The 20172-nt window shown below is 50.9% G+C and overlaps 11 protein-coding genes across 11 annotated transcripts; 4 read left to right on the forward strand and 7 right to left on the reverse strand.

Annotated features, from left to right (window-relative positions):
* Positions 1–244: 244 nt before the first annotated feature.
* On the forward strand, positions 245–1472 carry FMAN_07150 (putative MVD1-mevalonate pyrophosphate decarboxylase; the record flags this gene model as incomplete). The annotated part of the gene is made up of 2 exons (XM_041830739.1): positions 245–306; positions 359–1472. 2 exons carry the CDS (start codon positions 245–247, stop codon positions 1470–1472), a joined length of 1176 nt encoding a protein of 391 aa, XP_041681372.1.
* Positions 1473–1941: 469 nt separating this feature from the next.
* Positions 1942–3338, forward strand: FMAN_07151 (uncharacterized protein; the record flags this gene model as incomplete). The annotated part of the gene is made up of 2 exons (XM_041830740.1): positions 1942–2049; positions 2100–3338. The coding sequence occupies 2 exons, from the start codon at positions 1942–1944 to the stop codon at positions 3336–3338; spliced, it is 1347 nt and encodes a 448-aa protein (XP_041681373.1).
* A 185-nt stretch (positions 3339–3523) lies between these two features.
* On the reverse strand, positions 3524–4366 carry FMAN_07152 (uncharacterized protein; the record flags this gene model as incomplete). Its single annotated transcript, XM_041830741.1, has 2 exons — positions 3524–3797; positions 3846–4366. The coding sequence occupies 2 exons, from the start codon at positions 4364–4366 to the stop codon at positions 3524–3526; spliced, it is 795 nt and encodes a 264-aa protein (XP_041681374.1).
* A 504-nt stretch (positions 4367–4870) lies between these two features.
* Positions 4871–5770, reverse strand: FMAN_07153 (uncharacterized protein; the record flags this gene model as incomplete). Its single annotated transcript, XM_041830743.1, has 2 exons — positions 4871–5699; positions 5736–5770. The coding sequence occupies 2 exons, from the start codon at positions 5768–5770 to the stop codon at positions 4871–4873; spliced, it is 864 nt and encodes a 287-aa protein (XP_041681375.1).
* A 785-nt stretch (positions 5771–6555) lies between these two features.
* On the reverse strand, positions 6556–7685 carry FMAN_07154 (uncharacterized protein; the record flags this gene model as incomplete). The annotated part of the gene is made up of 3 exons (XM_041830744.1): positions 6556–7185; positions 7256–7325; positions 7384–7685. 3 exons carry the CDS (start codon positions 7683–7685, stop codon positions 6556–6558), a joined length of 1002 nt encoding a protein of 333 aa, XP_041681376.1.
* A 472-nt stretch (positions 7686–8157) lies between these two features.
* Positions 8158–9552, forward strand: FMAN_07155 (uncharacterized protein; the record flags this gene model as incomplete). The annotated part of the gene is made up of 1 exon (XM_041830745.1): positions 8158–9552. One exon carries the CDS (start codon positions 8158–8160, stop codon positions 9550–9552), a length of 1395 nt encoding a protein of 464 aa, XP_041681377.1.
* Positions 9553–9680: 128 nt separating this feature from the next.
* On the reverse strand, positions 9681–11245 carry FMAN_07156 (putative O-acetylhomoserine (thiol)-lyase; the record flags this gene model as incomplete). The annotated part of the gene is made up of 4 exons (XM_041830746.1): positions 9681–10117; positions 10179–10678; positions 10729–10919; positions 10973–11245. The coding sequence occupies 4 exons, from the start codon at positions 11243–11245 to the stop codon at positions 9681–9683; spliced, it is 1401 nt and encodes a 466-aa protein (XP_041681378.1).
* A 544-nt stretch (positions 11246–11789) lies between these two features.
* On the reverse strand, positions 11790–13010 carry FMAN_07157 (uncharacterized protein; the record flags this gene model as incomplete). Its single annotated transcript, XM_041830747.1, has 1 exon — positions 11790–13010. The coding sequence occupies one exon, from the start codon at positions 13008–13010 to the stop codon at positions 11790–11792; it is 1221 nt and encodes a 406-aa protein (XP_041681379.1).
* A 1346-nt stretch (positions 13011–14356) lies between these two features.
* Positions 14357–15393, forward strand: FMAN_07158 (uncharacterized protein; the record flags this gene model as incomplete). The annotated part of the gene is made up of 2 exons (XM_041830748.1): positions 14357–14639; positions 14699–15393. 2 exons carry the CDS (start codon positions 14357–14359, stop codon positions 15391–15393), a joined length of 978 nt encoding a protein of 325 aa, XP_041681380.1.
* Positions 15394–15907: 514 nt separating this feature from the next.
* FMAN_07159 (uncharacterized protein) lies at positions 15908–17047 on the reverse strand (the record flags this gene model as incomplete). The annotated part of the gene is made up of 1 exon (XM_041830749.1): positions 15908–17047. One exon carries the CDS (start codon positions 17045–17047, stop codon positions 15908–15910), a length of 1140 nt encoding a protein of 379 aa, XP_041681381.1.
* An 852-nt stretch (positions 17048–17899) lies between these two features.
* On the reverse strand, positions 17900–19982 carry FMAN_07160 (uncharacterized protein; the record flags this gene model as incomplete). The annotated part of the gene is made up of 2 exons (XM_041830750.1): positions 17900–19878; positions 19931–19982. 2 exons carry the CDS (start codon positions 19980–19982, stop codon positions 17900–17902), a joined length of 2031 nt encoding a protein of 676 aa, XP_041681382.1.
* Between the last annotated feature and the right edge of the window lie 190 nt (positions 19983–20172).

Here is a 20172-nt window from a genome sequence, read left to right on the forward strand (position 1 = left end):
TCAGGGGTCCAGAGGGGTTGGACCCCGCACTAGACTGCTTGAGGTTACAATCCGACCAATTCTCTGAGCAACCCGTCCACGGCTCATTTCCCCATAGGTACAACAAGTCGGTGAAGTCAATTTTCCTTTTCGTCAAGCCCGAATCTTGCGTCTCTCGTACCAATTGAGCGTCTGATTTGTTTCACTCCAATCTTTGTTTCAGAATCTCCAAACCTTCCTCCATCTACTCATACCCCGCTTCATAATGTCCGATACCAAGGTCTACCGCGCCAGCACGACTGCGCCTGTCAACATCGCCGTTGTCAAGTAAACACTACACCTCCATCGCATCTTAAAGGCCTTCACTGATACGATATAGATACTGGGGAAAGCGCGATGCTAAGCTCAACCTCCCTACCAACAGCTCCCTCTCCGTAACCCTCTCGCAAGCCGATCTCCGAACCCTCACAACAGCCTCGTGCTCGAGCACCTTTACCGATGGCGACAGCCTCACTCTCAACGGAGAGTCCTCCGACATCTCTGGCGCCCGAACCCAAGCTTGCTTCCGCGAGCTTCGATCCCGCCGCGCAGCTCTCGAGGCCGCCGACTCTTCGCTCCCCAAGCTGTCCACATATCCCCTGAAGCTCGTCTCCGAGAACAACTTCCCCACTGCTGCTGGCCTTGCCTCCTCAGCTGCTGGTTTCGCTGCCCTCGTCCAGGCTATCGCTCTGCTGTACGAGCTTCCCGACTCGCCTTCTGATCTTTCGCTCGTCGCTCGACAAGGCTCTGGATCTGCTTGCCGCAGTCTCTTCGGTGGATATGTTGCGTGGAGAATGGGCGAGAAGGAGGATGGAAGCGACTCCAAGGCCGACCTTGTCGCTCCCGCTTCACACTGGCCTGACATGCGAGCTCTGATCCTCGTTGTCAGCGCCGCCAAGAAGGGTGTGTCTTCCACCTCTGGCATGCAGCAGACCGTTGCTACATCAGGTCTTTTCAAGGAGAGAATAGCAAACGTTGTCCCCGCCAACATGACCGCCATGGAGGAGGCCATCAAGAACAAGGACTTCCCCAAGTTCGCTGAGGTCACCATGCGCGACTCCAACTCTTTCCACGCTACTTGCGCCGACACCTACCCTCCCATCTTCTACATGAACGACGTTTCCCGCGCCGCTATCCGCGCTGTTGAGTACATCAACGAGAAGGCCGGCAGGACCATTGCAGCTTACACTTTCGACGCTGGTCCCAACTGTGTTGTCTACTACGAGGAGAAGGACGCTGATACCGTTGTTGGTACTTTCTACCAAGCGCTCCAGGGTGTTGGCGGTTTCAAGGAGGGTGCTGCTAGCGCCAAGTCTAGCGTTGAGCTTGAGAGTGCTCTTGCTTCTACTTTGAAGGAGGGCGTGAGCAGGGTCATTTCCACTGGTGTTGGAGAGGGTCCTATCAAGACTGATGAGTTCCTTGTCGGAGAGGACGGTCAAGCTGTTCGACGATAGATGGGGATATAAAAGATCTAGTGAAGTAAATAGCATGTTGGAATGATATATACAAAGAAGTTTGAAGCTGAAACAAAATGAATTATAATATTTTACGTTCTGGAAGTGATCCCATTCATCATTATCTCTGGTGCCGATCATGATCATGAGTTGAACCCATCGTTGATCCTCCACATCGCCGTGTGGGGCCGTCCAAACTCACCTCCACGCCTTCACTCGGCTCCGGGGACTTGATAAGTCTCCACCAAAAGATCAATGCCTTCCTATAAAAGAGACATCTTTGAGTTTTCTAAATCCTAGTCACGCCGCAGTTCTAAGGGCGCATTGTACCTGCTGGTCGCACTGACACGTCTTCGCCCTGCGGGGCACTGCTTGTGTCACTGCAACATGTGCCGTAACACCACTGTGAGCTGCCTGTAGCTTACAATCTTCCAACTCTCATCCTTACAACCTCATCAACACCATCGCGATGGATGGTTTAACGAACCTCCTGGGTCGCGGCGAACCTGTTGAGATTGTTGAGCTGGATAAATCGGGAAATGTCTCACGAACCTGGAATCACACCGTCGACAACCATGTACGTTTCTTTACTTTGGAGTATGAGTATCATGGCTAACTCAGCTTCAGGTCGTTGCCAAGTCGAAACCTAGCATCTCACTCATTCCCTCTCTTCGCGAGGCTTTCATGCCAGTCGGATACCCTCACTCTGTGTCTTCCGACTACCTAAACTACCAATTCTTCGACTCCCTTCAAGCTTTCTTCTCAACCATCACTTCCCTCCTCGCAAACCGAGCTCTCCTCCAAGGTCTCGGCGTCGGAGATGCCAACTCATCCGCCACATTCGCGATGCTGCTCACAGTCCTCAAGGACGCCATGTCTCGCATCGCCACTATTGTCTTTGCCCAACAATTCGGTCTTCGTATTGAACCCGATGCCAAGCGCTTCCGCTTCCTGGCCGATCTTTTCAACGACACTGCCTTCTTTCTGGAGCTGTACAGCCCGTACTTTGGGCCCTATGGAAAGATCCTTGCTTTGACTTCTGGAGAGACGTTGCGAGCGTTGTGTGGCGTGGCCGCTGGCGCGAGCAAAGCTGCTCTTAGTGTACACTTTGCAAAGCATGACAACCTCTCTGAACTCAATGCCAAAGAGGCCAGCCAAGAGACCGCCGTGGGTCTTATCGGCCTTCTTGTTGGAACTATCGTGGTCAAGTATGTCGAGGACCACCATAGCGTTCTATTCCTGATGACCATTCTCGTCTTTGCTCATCTCTGGATGAATTACCTTGGAGTTCGAGCTGTGTGCATGGACAACCTTAACCAGCAGCGTGCAACCATCCTGTTCGAAGAGTATCTCAAGACCGGAAATGTGCTCTCTCCCGAACAAGTCACCCGCCGTGAGAATATTCTTCTCTGGCGGCCCGTTGTCCGAAACCAACAGGGACAGAAAATCGCACGCATTGAAATGGCCAAAAGCTACTGGGACGCCATGGGCGCCAAAGCTCCCGACAGCAACATCGTCATCATCGACGGCGCTCGGAATTCACTCTTTGTCTGGTATCACTCGAAGCGCAGCTACACTCCAATCAAGATCATGCTCTGGCAGGACGCCAGTGCCGTCCACGCCATCAGTGCTTGGTTCATGGCCATGGAGATGGCCTGGCTTCTGGAGAAGAGCCAGGGCTACACCGACAAGCTGGATAAGATCTTCCGCGTAAAGGAAACCGTCGATGGCTACGAACAGAAGTACGACAAGCGCGAGCTCTGGGATGAGATGCTCGCCAAGGGATGGAACATCGAGTCGCAGGCTTTTGAGACAGGTGCGCCTGTTCGTCTGCTTGCTCAGCTGGAGGGGAAGAAGGATCAGTAGTTAGACTGGTGGTTCTCGGCGTCAAGGCGAAAGGGAATAATACCCTAGAACATGAAAATTGATTCAATGGAGATTTATGCTAGTCATCCAACCCTCTCTATGCTTTTTGCCCATGTTGTACATTTTCCAAACGCCCTCCGATGAATCACTCATACATCATACAGACTTTATACAGCAGTTCATCCTTATGCTAGGAACGCCCATTTCTTGGCTCGCATCTTAACGCCCTCCCATGTATTCAACTTCGGCCGCACATCAAGGTAGAAGCTAGGCCCGCCTTTTCCGTCTGGTCGTCCGGCGTAAAAGTCGATAACGTAGTCAACCCTCGTACCGCACCGGTCGATGACCCAATCGTGTCGGTCGAACGGTGCCGTGTAGCCGAGTATAGTATTGAAGCGGGCGGTGGGAGTCATGCGATCCATCTTGTTGGCAAAAGATTCGAGCTTGGGGCCATCACATCTAACACGATTAGTTCCTCTCCTACCAATATAGATGATATAGCCTTACTTGGTGCCCTTGAGATACGGCGCTTCCCACTCCTTGATCTCTTTCCAAGCTCTTTCATTAACGGCATTGTGGATGGGCACAACGGTCTTCATGTCTGCTACCCTCGCATCGTAACCCTTTCGCTTCATAGCATCGAAAAACATCTTCTCCGAAGGATAGACCCAGTTGCCGGAGGGATCTACACCTGTTTCCATCTCGTGATTCGCAGGCTTTGCAGGTTCTTTTCCATGATCGACCGGACACGCCGCAGGTCCGCCAGAGGTTCGTGGAATCGTGGATACAACGCGGTCGGTGTCAAGAGCGTCGTTGGAAGGAATTTGCGTAGGTGGCGGTGTAGGTTTGCTCGAGGACCATGGGAGACATGACGAGAATGTTTGAGACCATGACTTGGACTGTGCTTGCGCTGTGTGGTCGACTGGACATCCAGCTGCTTTTGCTTTTGCGGCTTCGGCTTCACGGGCTTGAGCGAGCCATGCTTCGCGGGATTTGTGATCGACGGGACAGGCGTCTTTGTCTGCCATGGCGAGGATGATACGCGGTGTTATCGTTGGGAAGGATTGTGTGTCGAGAGATTCAATTGCGAACAAGGATTCAGAAAATGGCGTAATTGATCATGGATGGATCGGATCGTAAATGCGCCGGAACGGATTGGTTTGGAGGCTTGCAAAGAAAAATAATATGGGCCAGCTCCGGATTTTTCCCGCAAGCCGCACGGGCAGGGAGGGTCCGGGCCGGAGACTAACCTACAACTTCACTCCATCAACGAATGGCCTGTATCAAATTATCCCAGTTTAGTCGAGATTTCTTCAAGTTATGATGACTTTTCAGACTTTAGGCCAAACTTGTATCATATTATCCAAGTTTAGGATAGGTTTCTTGAATTTATGATGACTCTTCAAAATTTAGGCCTCACTGAAACTTTGCCCTAAGATTTAGGTTATTCTTATAAACCTCACCTAAACTTTTGCAATTGTGAAGGACGAATATTCTATTATCTCACTACTCTCTTGCTCGGAATACACTCATTAGTCGCGATCGAAGCGCCCTCGAACTCCTGGAGCATTTTTCCACGTCATGACCCGGATAACAAGCGGGGGCAAATCTCTGCCCGTTCGCATCGCAATAGAAGCCTCCTTCATCTTTGAGTAGATTCCTTCCACTCTCTTTGCGTACATTTTGACGATTGCTCGGGGCACTTCGTAGTAGATTCTCTGTCGCGCATTGAATGTCTTGGGAGGGACTTGATTTTCAGTTTGTATGTAATCCCTATAGTAGTTCGTCGTAAAGGTGACCCTTTTTGGCTCGATGATGAGGTCTTGAGGCTTGACGATGATGTACAGAACTCGAAGTCGGGGAAATCGTCGTAGAAGATCGTTCGGATGTTCAAAAGGATCTCCAGGATCGATGGCTTGTAGGGGTAAACGCCGAGACGCGGGGAGTACATGGTCGGTTTCCCAAAAAGCGCCTATAAACTTGATTGAGGGGAATGTTCCCTGCGCGGTGGAGTCGTAAAGTCTGCAGATGATTAAAAGGTCGTTCGAGGCATCAATTGTCTCTCTCGTTTTTCCTGCCCACGTGTTGGGTTTGGCACTGAAGTGCATATCATTGAAGTTACCGATCTTGTTGAAATCCATATAATCGAAAGACTTGGATTTGCTAGCCTGCCACTGCCTTCTCATCTCCCTCGTTCTTGCTTCTGAGACGTCACAGGTTTCCATCAATATTGTATATGTCCCCAGCGGGTTCGGAGGTACGTTGAGGCCTTCGTTCGAAGTGACTTTAAGCCGAAGTGGCTTATCTATGACGGGGTATGCCAGGAACTCAGCGAAGTGGGCGGTTGGCTTGTCCAAGTGACTGCGCGCGGGGATTTCCTAGATCATCCCCTGTAACTCTGAAGGAAGCTCGGGGAACACCGTGAAAGACATGATGAATTAATCGTTTGTATGATGATTGTGATGATGATGATGATGGGGGATGTGGATGTGTACAACTTGAGATGGGGAGGAAAGAAAACTCAGGATCTTGACCCTAGATGACAAAAAAGCTTAGGTAATTTAGCATAAGCTTAGTATACCTTTGTTAGATTTAGGATAAACTTTGCTGAGTTTATTTTGACACCCTGGACATGGCAGGTGCTACGTACCTCTATCACCACCTAGGCACCGTGCCTTACAATCGCCAAAGTTTAGGTGAAATTTATAAGAATGACCATAAATCTTAGGATTGCTTTGAAAGATTTGATGAGTGAGGCCTAAACTTAGAAAAGCCATTTCATCTCGGTATAAGATTTCAAGTTAGGTACAACACCATGGACGGTTAAACTACTATACCAAAAAGTAGCAGTGTATTACTTATTATTATTACACTTATTTAGCATTATGACAGTCAACAGGCTGTTAGGGAAACCCCAAAGCATCCAATGTGATAGAACGCAGCTTCCGACTCACTTCATTTCATTGGACTACCAAGCATCTTGCCCCCCCCCTCTGAGTATAGCACGTGTAGGAGAAGTCAGTATTGTGTCTGGATATAGATACCTGCTCAGACATTAAGATCTCGGAATATTATGAATGGTTTTATTCTAGCTGGAAAGACCTGGTGATAGCTACGTGTAAATATGCAAATGAATCCATACGACGTGGTTTCTACTGGTGTGTGAAGACCCATGGCTCCCTTAGTTGCAACTCATTCTGCAAGGCATACCCCGAGATCAAGCCGTATTGCCCACCTCGCGGTAACTCTTATACTTCCTCATATGCCAATCAATGCTCTTCCAACGCCCGCCCTTCTCGTCCTCAAACTCAACATCCATTCTCGGCCTCATGAAGTACGCGCACGAGAACCTATTCTCAATCGTCTCCCCCGGATACGGAGCAACGCGGTGCACCACAGACCGGAATCTCCTCCCCGAGAGGAAGCGGAGCGAGTCGCCTACGTTGACGACTGCGCAGCCGTCGCGAGGCTCCACGGAGCGCCACTCCTGTGTGTCCTGGTTAAACGTCTGCAGACCGCGATCGCCACAGAAAAGGATGGTGAGGCTGCCAACGTCGGTGTGGGCGCTGAGGCCAGCGTTGGGACCTTTGGTTGAGAGGGAGGGGTATCGCTGGACGGTCATGCACGAGGTTGACGGGTCTGTGGGGAGGTGTTTGGGCGCAAGTGGTGAGCTTGTGTTGAGCCCTGCCTCGTGGCTGATCTGGTCCAGAGCATCGAGCAGTCCTAGACCAATCTCATGGAGCTGGTCCATGACACTGGCCAGAAGGGTAGCTTCGTCTTGCAGTACATGTGGCAAGGAAAGGGGGTGCCCGTCTACGATGGGGTTGCATATGCCATCTCTGGGAAACTGGTAGGGGTGTATTGTGTTATTCACAGTTCACATATGAATGAATGGATGAACTTGTCGGAAAGCTTACTGTGTATCCTTCCACGCCATGCTTCTTCCCATCTCCAGCAAGACCAGCGTTCCTCCCGAAAGGCGTGTAACTACACTCAACAAGTCAGAACGAATGCAACAATGCCGCAGAGCTGAGGATGAACGCACCCATTGAGCTTCCAGGGGCCGATTGTGTCGACGTCATACTTCATCTTCGTATCCTCGTCCAGCTGGAAGAAATTGTTCACGGCCTTATATACCAATGGTATCTCTTGGGTGACTGGTGTAGGCTTTTCGTTAGCACTCTGGAGATCCAGGTACAAGAACCCGTCCTTTTCACATGCTCTTCGGAGAGCGGACAACTCATTGACGTTTCCTTGTTTGATCCTTGTATATGAGATGGTTGTAAAGTCAGCGGACTCGGGTGAGGGAACCTCAGTTGTGTTGGTGATTGTGGCTGTGGTTGACATATTGGCCGGCTTAGATTGTGAGTATACTTCTTGAGGCAAGAGGTCGAGAACCGGCATCATGGGATTTCAGAGCCTGCCAGCCTCTGATGTATCATGATACTAAACGGTTGGAATGCCATTAAGGGTCCCGAATATGTCCATGTACTGTAAGCGAAGAATCAATCGCCTTTGACACAACCATTGGACGTCACCCAGGTTGTGCTTGGAGTACGCATGCAGTGTCACTCATGCAGGTTCGCCAATCAACATCATCATTGGTGTAAATCGATATAAGTCAACATTCTGCGGGGTCATTGGTATCCATTTCATGCAAGTCACTTCTGTAAAAGATCGATTCTGACACTACATCGCATCAGCTTATCATAAGTTGACACCGGTATAGGTGATCGCCGACTTGGCCCTGGCCGTGGGAGTCTTCTTGAGTCCGCATCCAGCTCTAATCCTCCGTCTATGTATTGCAGCACAGATCACAATGAGCATCCCTGGCCTCCCCGTGGAGGGATCACCGCAATCTTACTGGCAGCATGAAGCCCAAAAGCAACAAGTACATCCAAACACTGAGCCTCTCCCAAGCTCATGTGATGTGGCCATTGTGGGAGGTGGTTATGCAGGTATTGCCACAGCATACCACATACTGCAGACGGTCTCTCCACCGCCCAGTGTGTTCCTCTTGGAGGCAAAGAATCCGTGCTCTGGAGCTACTGGACGCAATGGAGGACACCTACGCCCTGACTACCTGATGGGAGCTGCGAGCAACTCGAAGAGGTACGGTGCCTCTGCGGCGGCCGAGATCGTGCAATTTGAAGCCCGTCATCTCGACGTGATGAGAGCTCTCATCAAAACGGAAGCTATCGACTGCGACTTTGCAGAGACGGAGAGTCTCGCTATTCTCACAACCCCCGGGCAAGTCTCCATGGTGCGTGAGGCATATGAGGGCTTAAGGCAAGCATCGCCTTTCAATGATACCTTGCTAGATGTGGTAGAGTTCTACGAGGGTGATGATGCACCTGAGCGTACAGGACTGCGAGGCGCAAAAGGGTATTTCTCCACGCCTGCAGCTCGGGTATCGCCCTACAAGCTTCTCACGGCTCTTTTGGCGCGGTGTGTTGACATAGGGCTCTCACTAGAGACCCATACTGCGGTGGTGTCAGTTGAGCACGCTGGATCAGACGGTCATGTCCTCAAAATGCGCTCGGGAGAAACCATGAGAGCTAAAAGAGTCGTCATTGCCACCAACGCCTATACCCCAGCACTTCTCCCCGAGTACGCGAGTTGTATCGTGCCCTGCAAGGGACTTGTATGCCACATCACAGGTCCTAAGGACAAGCCACTGCCGAACCTCCTCGCCGCAAGTTATGCTATAATGGAACAGGACCCCATCTCCAAGAAGACCGGCTACAACTATATGGTACAACTGGAGGATCGTAGCATAGTCGTCGGTGGCGCTCACCACAAGTACGATGAGAATGACCCAGAGAGCTGGTACAACAACGTCGATGACACGCAGCTCATTGAGCCGGCGCGACGGTACTTTGAAGATGACTACATGCAGCGGACGTTTGTCGGGTGGGAGGAGTCGGGCGCGCGTGTTGACCGTGTTTGGTCGGGGATAATGGGGTATAGTACTGACTCGCTTCCTCACGTAGGAGAGGTTCCTGGTAGAGATGGTGTATTCGTAATTGCTGGCTTCCACGGACATGGTATGCCTGTTATCTTCTTAGCCGCGGAGGGCATTGCGGCCATGACTCAGGGGCTAGCGTACGAGAAGACTGGATTGCCATCTTTGTTCAAGACATCTAGAGAGAGGCTGGAGTCAGAGAGAAATGACATCTTGGCTGGAAGGGGCATCCGGTTGACGAAGGAGTAGAGCTTGACTACTGTATGGCTGTATGTAAGACACTATACAAACTATGTACGTATGGGACATTACTTCAACAAGTGCGTATCTTCCTGGTATTCTTGACCATCTACCATGTCCCGAGGCTCCAGACCTAACTATAATTTGTCTTCAGTCCTTTCGAAAGCCTGCTCAAAGTCCGCAATTATGTCCCTCGCATCCTCTATCCCAAGCGACAACCTCACAAGGTCCTCGTCCACCCCCATAGACAAGTTCTCCTCCTTGGTGAAGTGCTTATGCGTAGTTGACCAGTGGTGCCCAACCAGTGTCTTGGAGTCGCCTACATTCGTTGTGTTGATTATCATCTCAAAAGAGTCGATCAGCGAGATAGCCTCCGCCGCACCACCTTTGAGCCCGAACGTGATGACGGTGCCGAAGCCCCGCTGGAAATACTTGAGGGCAAGTTGGTGGTGAGGGTGATCTTGGAAGCCTAGATAGCGCACCCAGGCAACTCGAGGATGGGCTTGCAGCCAGAGGGCCAAGGCCTCGGCGTTCTTGGACTGACGCTCGCAACGAACCGAGAGGGTTTCCACCCCTGACCACAGTGAGTAAGATCAGAGATTGTTTTCATATGAAGATGTAGTTTTGATTCTTACCAATGAATAGTTGCTGAGCTGCAAATGGGCCAAGGCATGGCCCAGTATCACGCATATACTCAGTCTTGAGATACTGCATATACGCCCTGTCACCAGCAGCCGCATACCAATCGTCCTGCTCACCCTGCAGCCCCGGAAGCTGTCCATAGAGACTTGGAAAGCGAATCTTGTTGGCCTGCCAATCAGAACGCCCAGTCTCAATAACGAGACCGCCGAGTGTAGTGCCATGGCCTCCTATCCACTTGGTGGCGGAGTGGATGAGGATGTCGGCGCCCCATTTAGCAGGCTGACAGAAGTAACCAGCTGCGGTGAGTGTTGCGTCGACCACAAGGGGGATTTTGAGATCTTCCGAGTGTGCGATTGCGGCAAGAGCTTCAAAGTCGGGGACGGAGAACATGGGATTTCCGAGAGACTCGGTGAAGATGAACTTGGTTTTGTCGTCAATAAGGGATTTGACATGGTCAAGATCGTTCACATCACAGAAACGTGATTCGATACCGCTGTAAGCTCAATTTAGTCTATAGGCTTTCCCGACACACAAAAGACTTACAGCTGGGCCTGAGCCTTGCGGAACTGACGATACGTTCCACTATGAATGCTTGTAGACACGATGGCATTGTCGTCCCTTCCTGCTAGCGACGCAATGACGCCCAAGACTGCCGCACTGCCCGATGAGAAGGTGAGGGCGTCTCTGCCATCCTCGAGGGCGGCGATGCGTTTCTCAAGTCCGTCGTGAGTCGGCTGCATACCTGTTTTAGGTACAGTCGTAGATTGTAATTAGGAGAAAGACTCACATTAGACACCCGGGTATACAAATGGTTTTGGGAGCTTGATATGTCACTCAGGGCTACGTTCAGAGCTGCTGAAGACCCGAATTTGAACGAGGCGGTGTTATAAATGGGCAGCGTGCAGTGGCCATACTTTGGGTCGTCTTCCAGGCCTGCATGGATCTGGATGGTATCGAATCGCCATTTTGTCCTGTTCTTGACAATTCCATTAGTTGAGGCCCGCGATGGCTTTTTCTCTGATGTCCCGTTGGCGTGTCCATTTGTATTTTGTTCTTTCATGCTGGGCTGTAGAATGACAGACCTGGCGTGTGCGGGCTTGGAAATTGAATAAATATCAAGATAGGGAGACTGCATAGGGCGAAGAGAACTGAGGAGCCAAAATTGCTGGGAGTTTGGCTAGATAGCCACCCATACGAGGGAGCGGCCCGCACCAGCACGTCCACTTTGGTACCATTGCCTCTGACTCTGCAGAGTCAGAGGCGGATCTTGACCCTTTCAAGCCTTTCCTTATGTAAGTATTACATGCATAAGCTAATCTTCAAGGGTAAGGTAATCAGGATATAAGTTACGTTTTACGTGGATCGGGTGGAGTTGGCTTTGTATCATTCCACTATGCTGCAGCATGAGAGTATGAAGATGAGCATTGTATATTGAATAGCAATATTGTTCTGATACTATTTTAGTATCTACAATATATGTGTATCCCAGTCGTCGTCGTTTGAAAACACCAGGTTGATTGAGAAACTCCTGAATGAACATAACACACTCGTGACTTCTGAACTACATGAGACCTCTCAACATGCCATCAGGCTATTGCAATTCCTCACCATATGGCGATACATCTAACTTCAATGCTCCAACGGGCAGGCCCATAAGCAGCATCGCCAAGATCAGGACTCGCATGAGGCGCACCCCCAACATCACCAGACACCAAACCTCCTCCAAGAGCAGCACTATCAAAGAACTTGAGCACAATGACCTCGTCTGGCTTCTGCTCCGGAAGATAATACCACTGAGGACTCTCCAGTCCACTTGTCGCCACCCCCGAGCTCTCATATGCTCTCGCATCTGCTTCGCTGATAACCACAGACTCCAGCTCTCGTAGAAAGTCACCACCCATAGAAGGCGCAGCTAGCATTCGAGACTCATACCCTAGAAATCCTAATGCCCCGCCCTTGGGGAAAGACCATCGAGGCGCCATTGCTAAGGGATCTCGCGTGACTGTTCGCATGGGCCGCCAGACGCTGTAGGCTGCGTAACGCGGTCCCAGCTTGCCGTCCGCGTTATACTTTGCATTGATGATATCGTTGCTCGCCTTGTCTTGAGCGTCAAGATTAGCTGAGGCGCAAATATTGTCCTCGGCGTCGATGATTCCGGCTTCAAGCGCGGCTTTGCGAATGTCTGGCCTCCAGCGACGGATGGAGCGCCGAGCACCAACAGGCGTATAGTCTACATGTGCTCCTCTCGCAGGCCTCGAGTTGTCGAAGGATGCGAGATGCGTCGGTCTCGTTTCATCTGATGCTTTGTAATTATCAGGTACGCTCTTGTGATCTTTGCCATTGACGACCGCCGAGCTACCAGTTCCATTCGCAGGTTTCTTAACCGGCGCATCACCTCTTCGAACAATGCTGTTTGTGATGAATACATGCCTCGCCCCTGTTAACTTGAGGACCGAATCTTTCACTTCAGGGAAATAAGTCTCCTCTAAAGTCTGCAAGTCATCGTAATCTCCGGCCTGCACCTCGTCATCGACTTTGGCCCATTTTGGGTCAAACTTGATAGCAGTGAAGCCATAATCCTTCAAGATCTCTGCAGAATGAGAGAAAGACCAGTCTGCGCCGTTTGGGAAAGCTACTGCGCGCAGATCATGGAGAGCGTATGGCACAGGAATCTGCTTTATGTTGGGGTTGTTCGTGTAGCCCCTGTTCCAAGCTTGTTCCGAGGTATGTCGCACGCCATCATCGATCTGATACTTGATAGTCGCTATTGGTGGCGGCTGATCTATCTGGGAGGGTTGCTTGGCCTTGGACGCATAATGAGACATGGTGGATATGAAAGTCGAAACCTTGAATAGGTGTCTGTTGGTGGGCTGTTAGTGATATCCGTCAACTCGAAGAGGGGAGGCTTCTACACTCATAACACTAGCTCATGATATAGAGGTTAGGTCAGAACCATTCTGGCAGCCATTCGAGCCATGTTGACCATGCCTCACGCTGACAAGAGACGTGATAGATACCCGAGGTCAAGCGGTATCTATTATCCAGGTACATTACCTTGCCGGTCTAGTGCTTTTGCCACATTACTTCTAAGTGTCAAGTTTAGTTGATTGCCATCCTCCTGCCGTGCAGCCGTGTAAGAAATGTAGTGATGTGCCGCCCGTGTTAACCCCCCAAGCCACATGCAAACCCTCCAAGGATCATCTATCACGCAATGGTGCTGGTCAGCACGGTGGCTAATCGCAGGGCTGTTGGCTCGCATCAGATAGCTATGCTCCGACTAGGTAGATGATCATCACTGCTCATTTCAGTTAGCAGGATCAACATCTTCCGGTACCTGTTTTCCCCGACAAACAGTCCATGGCGCATGGCTAATTCACTGACACAAGTGACAGGCCAGGCGCGCAGTCATAATCTGCTCTTGCGCCCGCTGTTCTGACCATGCATCGACGACTGCAACGGCATCAACAAAAGGTCCTGACACCGGCAGCCTTCCCATTCGTCCTTGACATGCTTTGTTTCTAGGACAACATTTGATTGATCTCTGACTTGAACAGAATTTATATTCAGTGTCATTCATTGTTCACCGTCAATTGATACAGTACAGCCGGACGTAAGCTTACAAACCATTTAAGCTTACTCTCAGTCTTACACTACAGACGGTACTGGGAAGCCAAGCCGGGACCTAAAATGCTGTCGGGCTCCGGAGAATATATATTGATTGCCTAGGTCTCTATTGAGATCAGCTAGATCCATATCGTTAGCGTCAGATCGCAGTCCGAGGTAGTTATGCCCGTTAATTCCCATTAATCACCTCTTATCAGTGGAGTTCGTACACATACGAGGTGTGCTGGCATCTTGTTGTTTTGGGATATGGGTGATTGCCAGAAGGAATCTGTCTAGTCTGTATATGTCTACGGCACGGCCGACAAACGCGATTATGATACCTCGATGATCTCATGAGCCACTCCAGTTGCCTGTTTTGGTAGGTATATGATATTATGCGCATGCAAGAAACATACCCTTAAGGCTGTAGCCAACTTCTCGCCACGCCACGAACCCTGCTCTGCTCTCCTTTGCTGACGCCTGGAGTGTTTGGGGTCCAAAATGCGCAAAACTTCCTCCGTCGACACGTTCAGAGTCGTAGTTTGCGCGTTCCTGATCGCCAAGGATTATGCCGTGGAGCCGTAGTATACGCCATCACCATTGCTTATTAGTATGGACCGCCACTCTTGAGGCTGGGCGGGAGGTTTCTAACCAGTCTGGAGGTCTTGGAAGTCAGATTTCTACTGTGCCTGCGTGCATCAAAGACAAGCTCTATGCCGCTGGCAGGGTCAATACCTCTTGGCTCTCAATTGAAATGGAAGAGCTTGAAGCCTGCGTCCTCTTCCCGTCGCCGAAGCAGCAGGAAACGCAGCGTCTCCGCGAACGCAACAGAATTGCCAAGAGGGCATCGAGTATGTTACTACGACCTTGGTGCAACTACCCTCCTCTTCTCGATGCTCACAAGCCTTAGGAGCGCGACAACGGCAACGTGAGCAGCATAACGACACTACTGCGGACATCGCAGTACAACCAACGGCAGAAGCAACTTCGCAGGACTTGGCGGTGCCATTGCACCCGCCACAGCACCCTGGCTCTGCCTCTGGTTCTGGCTCTAGCTCTGACTCCGCCTGTGTACGGGCCGAAGCGTCGGAAGACCTTGGCGTCTGGGCACTAGACGGCCCCCTAGACGACCCTACCGCCCTGCCCTGGCCCTCGTCTCTCGATGAGGACTGGCCTGGTTTTAGTGGTTCACTAGTGGACACGCTTAGCCCTCGTCAGCTCTCAGTCTCAGTCTCAGCCCCGGGAATATCCAACCCAGAGCCGCGAGCACCGCCTGCGTCTTCGAGTTCACTCACCTCCGACTCCAACGATTCCAACAGCAGACCATCTAGGCTACTACACATCGCCGCACGCAATGGAACAACCGGCATTCTTCTCTCGCTGATCAAGGCCGGCGCAGATGTGAACTCGCGCGACTCCGGCACAACTCCCCTCCATATCGCTGTACGCTTTCGACGTGCAAGTGCTCTCGAGCTACTAGTGAATCACGGAGCAAATATCAATGCCCGAGACTCGGCCAACATGACGGCCCTCGAAGTAGCTGTGAGGGCCCAAGACGAAGAGCTCGTCAACATTCTCCTCTCTGGTGGAGCTGAGCTTCATTGATCAATCGATTGGCTAGAACAATCACTATTTGAGACAGATAATTCTTTTTGTTATCCGGGCTGGCAGGATGATTAGATATGGGCGTATAGCAATAAACGAGCAATGCCTTTTTGATCTTGATGGTATGTGACTTGTACTCCTGAACGTTTGATCATCCTTCGCTGTTGAGGACCATCTTGCCTTCACGGTCATGTCGTTTGCGCTTGCGATGGAGCATGATTGGTCACGCCGTATCATAGACACAAATACCCACAGGGACGATCAAGATTGTTCGTCCTGTCAAGTTTGTGGGAGGTGTGGCTTGAGGCCCCAAAAGGAGGACGCAGCACGTCGCTTCTACCATTCCGGTGTCCGCGGCGAGAGGTTTCCTCCCGTTGCTCAGGTTTCTTGTGTGATGTTGAAAAAGAAGCGATCGTAACGTCATGTACTGGCTTCTCGGCCATTGTTCACTCCTGATGTGTATCGGTAAAGTGTCTTGGTCTCCTGAATTGATATTGTACCTTGATACAAGCGTCTAGCCACCCAAGACACGCGTCGCTAACTCGTCAAAGATTTCTTGCTTTATTTGCTTCACGAAGTATTCGTCTTTTCCATTCTCGACCCAAGACAATCTACGCTCCAGTGACTCAATATCGTCTCGAATTTCTATTATTGCAACCTCCTCTGTATCCTTCTCGCTTCTTTGCGCGGTCTGTAGTGATGCGACCTCTGCCTCAAGATCCTCCTGCCTCTTCTTCAAACGCTCTACCTCTTCACGAAGCCGAGCGTTCTCAGCTTTCAGCTCTATGACCACCTGTGGCTGGTCCGTCGGCTGGGTAGTCTCAGCTTGCGACTCGTCAGGCTTTGGCTTCTGGTCTCGGAGCTTAGCATTCTCAGCTGTTAGCTCTCCGACCTTGTTGTGAAACAAGGACTCTAGCTTCTGCAGCTTATCCCAGACTTGGCTGATGCTATCGGGCCCTTGCGGACTGTCCTGTCGAGGTCGTTTACGTTGATATGAGGGAGCGCTCGGCGGTTGTGAGCTCGTCGCCTTCTCATATGATGGAGGTTTGGGTGCAGCGAGTTTTGTAGCTTTTGCTCCGCTGCCACTGAACATGCGCGAAACATCATACTCGGGGCCAGAAAAGGGTTCAAGGTGACTTTTGGTTATTGTGTCGCTGATGGAATTGAGTTGGTCGAGGGATAATAGAGAATCTTGGATATATATTCGTAGAGCAGTGACATGGGACAGCTCGTAGAGAGAGTCCAGAACCTTGCCAGACCGTGGTCGGGAGGCTGATACTGGCTCTTTGACGTAGCTGGGGACAAGCACGGCGATAGAATTGCTCAGCTCAAACTCGAGGCATGTGGCAGAGTCGAACCGCTGCTTTTTTATCGAGTCCAAAGTATCAATGTTTGTGGAGAAGCGGAAACATGTAATGAATAAAGGGCTAATTCGCAAGAAAATCGCCGCACTACTCGGCTTGTCTTTAAATTTGACAGGAACAACTATCTCGAAATGAGCGCGATGTTTGTCGTAGGTCGAATCGGTGTGTATCGTAAATCGTATCGGGACATTGTCAGGATCTGGAGTGGCTAATGAACGCGTCGCGCCCTCCCATTCCCACTCAACGACGGTCGGTGTCTGCTCAATATCGATACATGATGGAGTCGCCATAGTTCGTGCAGTGAATCACATACCGCTGACTTTAAAGAACCTAAAGAGTCAGTATCACAAAAGTCGGTACTTACCTACAGATCAAACTCGACGACGCACACCGAAGAGAAGCCGGCTTCGCTGCCAGGCTACCTGTGACCTCCAGATGAAACTGCTAGGTCGCCCCAAACTCCAGATGAACTGCGAGATATGAGCAGGTCCCTTCTACAAGCCCCGGTTATTCCACGAAGCGAGGCAGAACGCGCTCGCTGGGTGGGTATAATCCGGAATTTTATAACGGCTGTAGCGCGATTCACGGGCTTCTCTCGGTGAGCATTGTTGAGCAAGGGTTCGGTCGGGTCGAGGCGAGGTGAGGCAAAGAAAAAAATGAGAGAAAGGCTGCTGGGGGATGCGCGTGAGAATTAGAAGGGTTGAAAGAAATAGAAGGTTTCGGGAGCGGAGCTAAATATGGCCACGGTTGAGAGAGAGAGAGAGATTGAATGATGCTGATGGCACTGAGCGTGAATTGATGGAGGCCAGAGGGAGAGGTTCAGCTTCGGCAATACAGTTAGTCCGACAGCGTCAAAGGCAGCCAGAGTGGGGCGGATCAATCGGCCTGCAGATGTTGAAAGTCGCTTGCTATTGTGTCCGAGGGCCCAATATGTATATATACTTCTAAAGAGCTTTAAAGGTCTTATTTATCTAAATCAGTTGAGCTAATGTTGAAGCTCATGGCAGCTCTCTTTTGGGCACCTTATCACTCACAACACCAACTCAATATATCTCAGATGCCTACTAGGCTTCCTCCCCGACTACCAGACTTTCTCTCTTTACCTCTCACAGAACACGACTTTTCCGCGTAACTGCATGACTCTATCCATGGCCATACTTGTCCCTCACAAAAGCCTCGTAAACCTCCGGAAATTCCTGAGCTAGTTGGAATGCGTGCTCTCGACTATGCGGAGTGTGAAACACCATACACATGGTCCACAGCCAGTCACCCTCCTTGCCTCCCAATCTCGTCGCAGGCTCTATATACACATGGTGTCGTGCCACATGCTTCGTCAAATCGGGATGAGTCTTGGCCAGCTCCAATATAGGGCTGTAACTGCTATCCACCGCCTGGTGTGCAAGCTGATCTGCCGGATGATCGGGGAACAGGAGCTTGATACGCTCCAGGCTGACAGGCACGATACAGTTGATGAGCCACGTGTGGTCGGTGACCTCTGGGTGGAGAAATGGAGCTGAAAACGCTTCGTATCGAGACCAATCACTAACGGCGCAGAGAACACCCAACATCCACAAGTCGATTCCGCGCGCGATGACGCTGGAGGCTGAACTCATTGGCCCCGGCATCCTGGCATTGACCTCGTGAAGATATACCGGAGTGTCCTCGGAACTTCTGGGTTTTGCTATAGGCTCAAGGTCTGGAATCGTTGCGCCTTTGGTGAAAGTGTATTCCATAGACGAGTTGCAAATTCTCGCCTCACAGTGAAACACGCCAGTGTCGAAGCCCATTTTACGAATTGCCGAGACCACCTCATCGGTGATGGCCCGCTGTTCGTTCTCAGGGAGTCTCGAGGGCACAGCCGCTTGCGACTCTGTGAAGAGCTTTCCTGTCGGATCCTCCGCAAGGTCTGCGGAGCAAGGAAAGTCGTCTACAATCTCAGTGTACAGAACCCGGTCCCTGAAGAGGACAACGTTACAATCCACTTCAGGCCCGTCGATGTATGGCTCGACCACAACACTCAGATCGGGGAGCTCTTGGCTGACGATGAGAGATTTCTCGACGGCATCACGCAATTGTGCGGCGTTGTTTGCGCGGTAGACTCCCCAGCTGCTCAGTCCAGCGACTGGTTTGCATACAACAGGGAAGTTGACGGATTTAGTAGACTGTAGTCTCGATTCCAGCTCTTTGAGGCTCTGCACCGTGAAGAAGTCTTTCTCGTCGGGGTCGAGCATCTGGCGCGTGCGATACTTGTTTGTTGAAACCGAGAAAGCCTCTGGTTCTGGTGTATAGAGTCCCAGATCTCTCGCTGCCATGGCCGTTGACACCATGAATGGATCCCACGGCCCCCAGAGGCCGTCTATTGGATCTGGGTATGCTTTGATTGCATCGGCGATTCTTCTCCAGAAGCCATCGTCTGTAGTCAAGTCCATACTGATGTAGCCGTCTATCAGATACTCGTGTGGTGGCTTGTCATCCTTGGACCATGCGCCGGAACTCATAACTACCACTTCGATACCAAGCGCCTTCGCTTTGGCCCATGCCGCTCTCTTGGCCGCTATGCGACTCCATATCAGGAAGCAGATGCGCCGCTTGCGGATGGGCTCTGGCGAGATGAAAGGAAAGGAAAGCCTTCGTGTGAGTTCAAACTCAAGTTTGTCGATAGAGTCATTGCATAGTTCCAGAGGGGATAGGATACCACCGATCGGTGCTTCTATGGCCTCGAATACGCCATTGATGGTCCTGGTAGAGTCGGAAGGAGCTGTTATCTCCTGAAGTGGCGAGAGAAATGTCTTGGTCGAAGAAACAAGGACACAGTCTGCCACACGAAAGTCCCAAGGGTTGGCATGCCCTACAAAGCCACTCACTCTAGGAATCTGGAAGATGCACATGGCTTCTTTTTGCGCGATACATTGCTGGAGAAGCGCAGCGATCGCTGAATCTTGATTCTTTCTGAGCTGACAAGCCTCCGACTGTGAATCATTGTCCGAGATCCACACCCCGGGACCGAGGGAGGTCTCCAATGGCTCTGAGTTGCGGACTTTGGGCGCAACGTACAAATTGTGAAATTGCTGAGCCTCGTTTCCGTTTTGCTGTACATATCGCCACTCACACTCGAGTGAGACTGACAGAAACCTGTTAGCATGGATGTTTGTACTCTGATCACATAAACTGACCTTGGTTATCTGGCAAGTTCAGCCAGATGTAGAGCCGTGTTTGTTCGGCCATTGCTGAAATCTTACGTCAGTGAGTAATGTGTGCCTGGTAATTAAGAGCCAGATACTCCGTAGTTGTTACCGGGTTTCTTATGTTTGGAGCCCACCACGCACTGCAAACATACATCATGTTTCACTACATAATAAACTGTTGGGCAATGGTACCGCAGAGACTCTGTCCGTGCAGGGCATTCTGACGCTGC

This window comes from Fusarium mangiferae (assembly GCF_900044065.1).
Source record: "Fusarium mangiferae strain MRC7560 genome assembly, contig: FMAN_scaffold005, whole genome shotgun sequence".
NCBI classification, from domain to species: domain Eukaryota; kingdom Fungi; phylum Ascomycota; class Sordariomycetes; order Hypocreales; family Nectriaceae; genus Fusarium; species Fusarium mangiferae.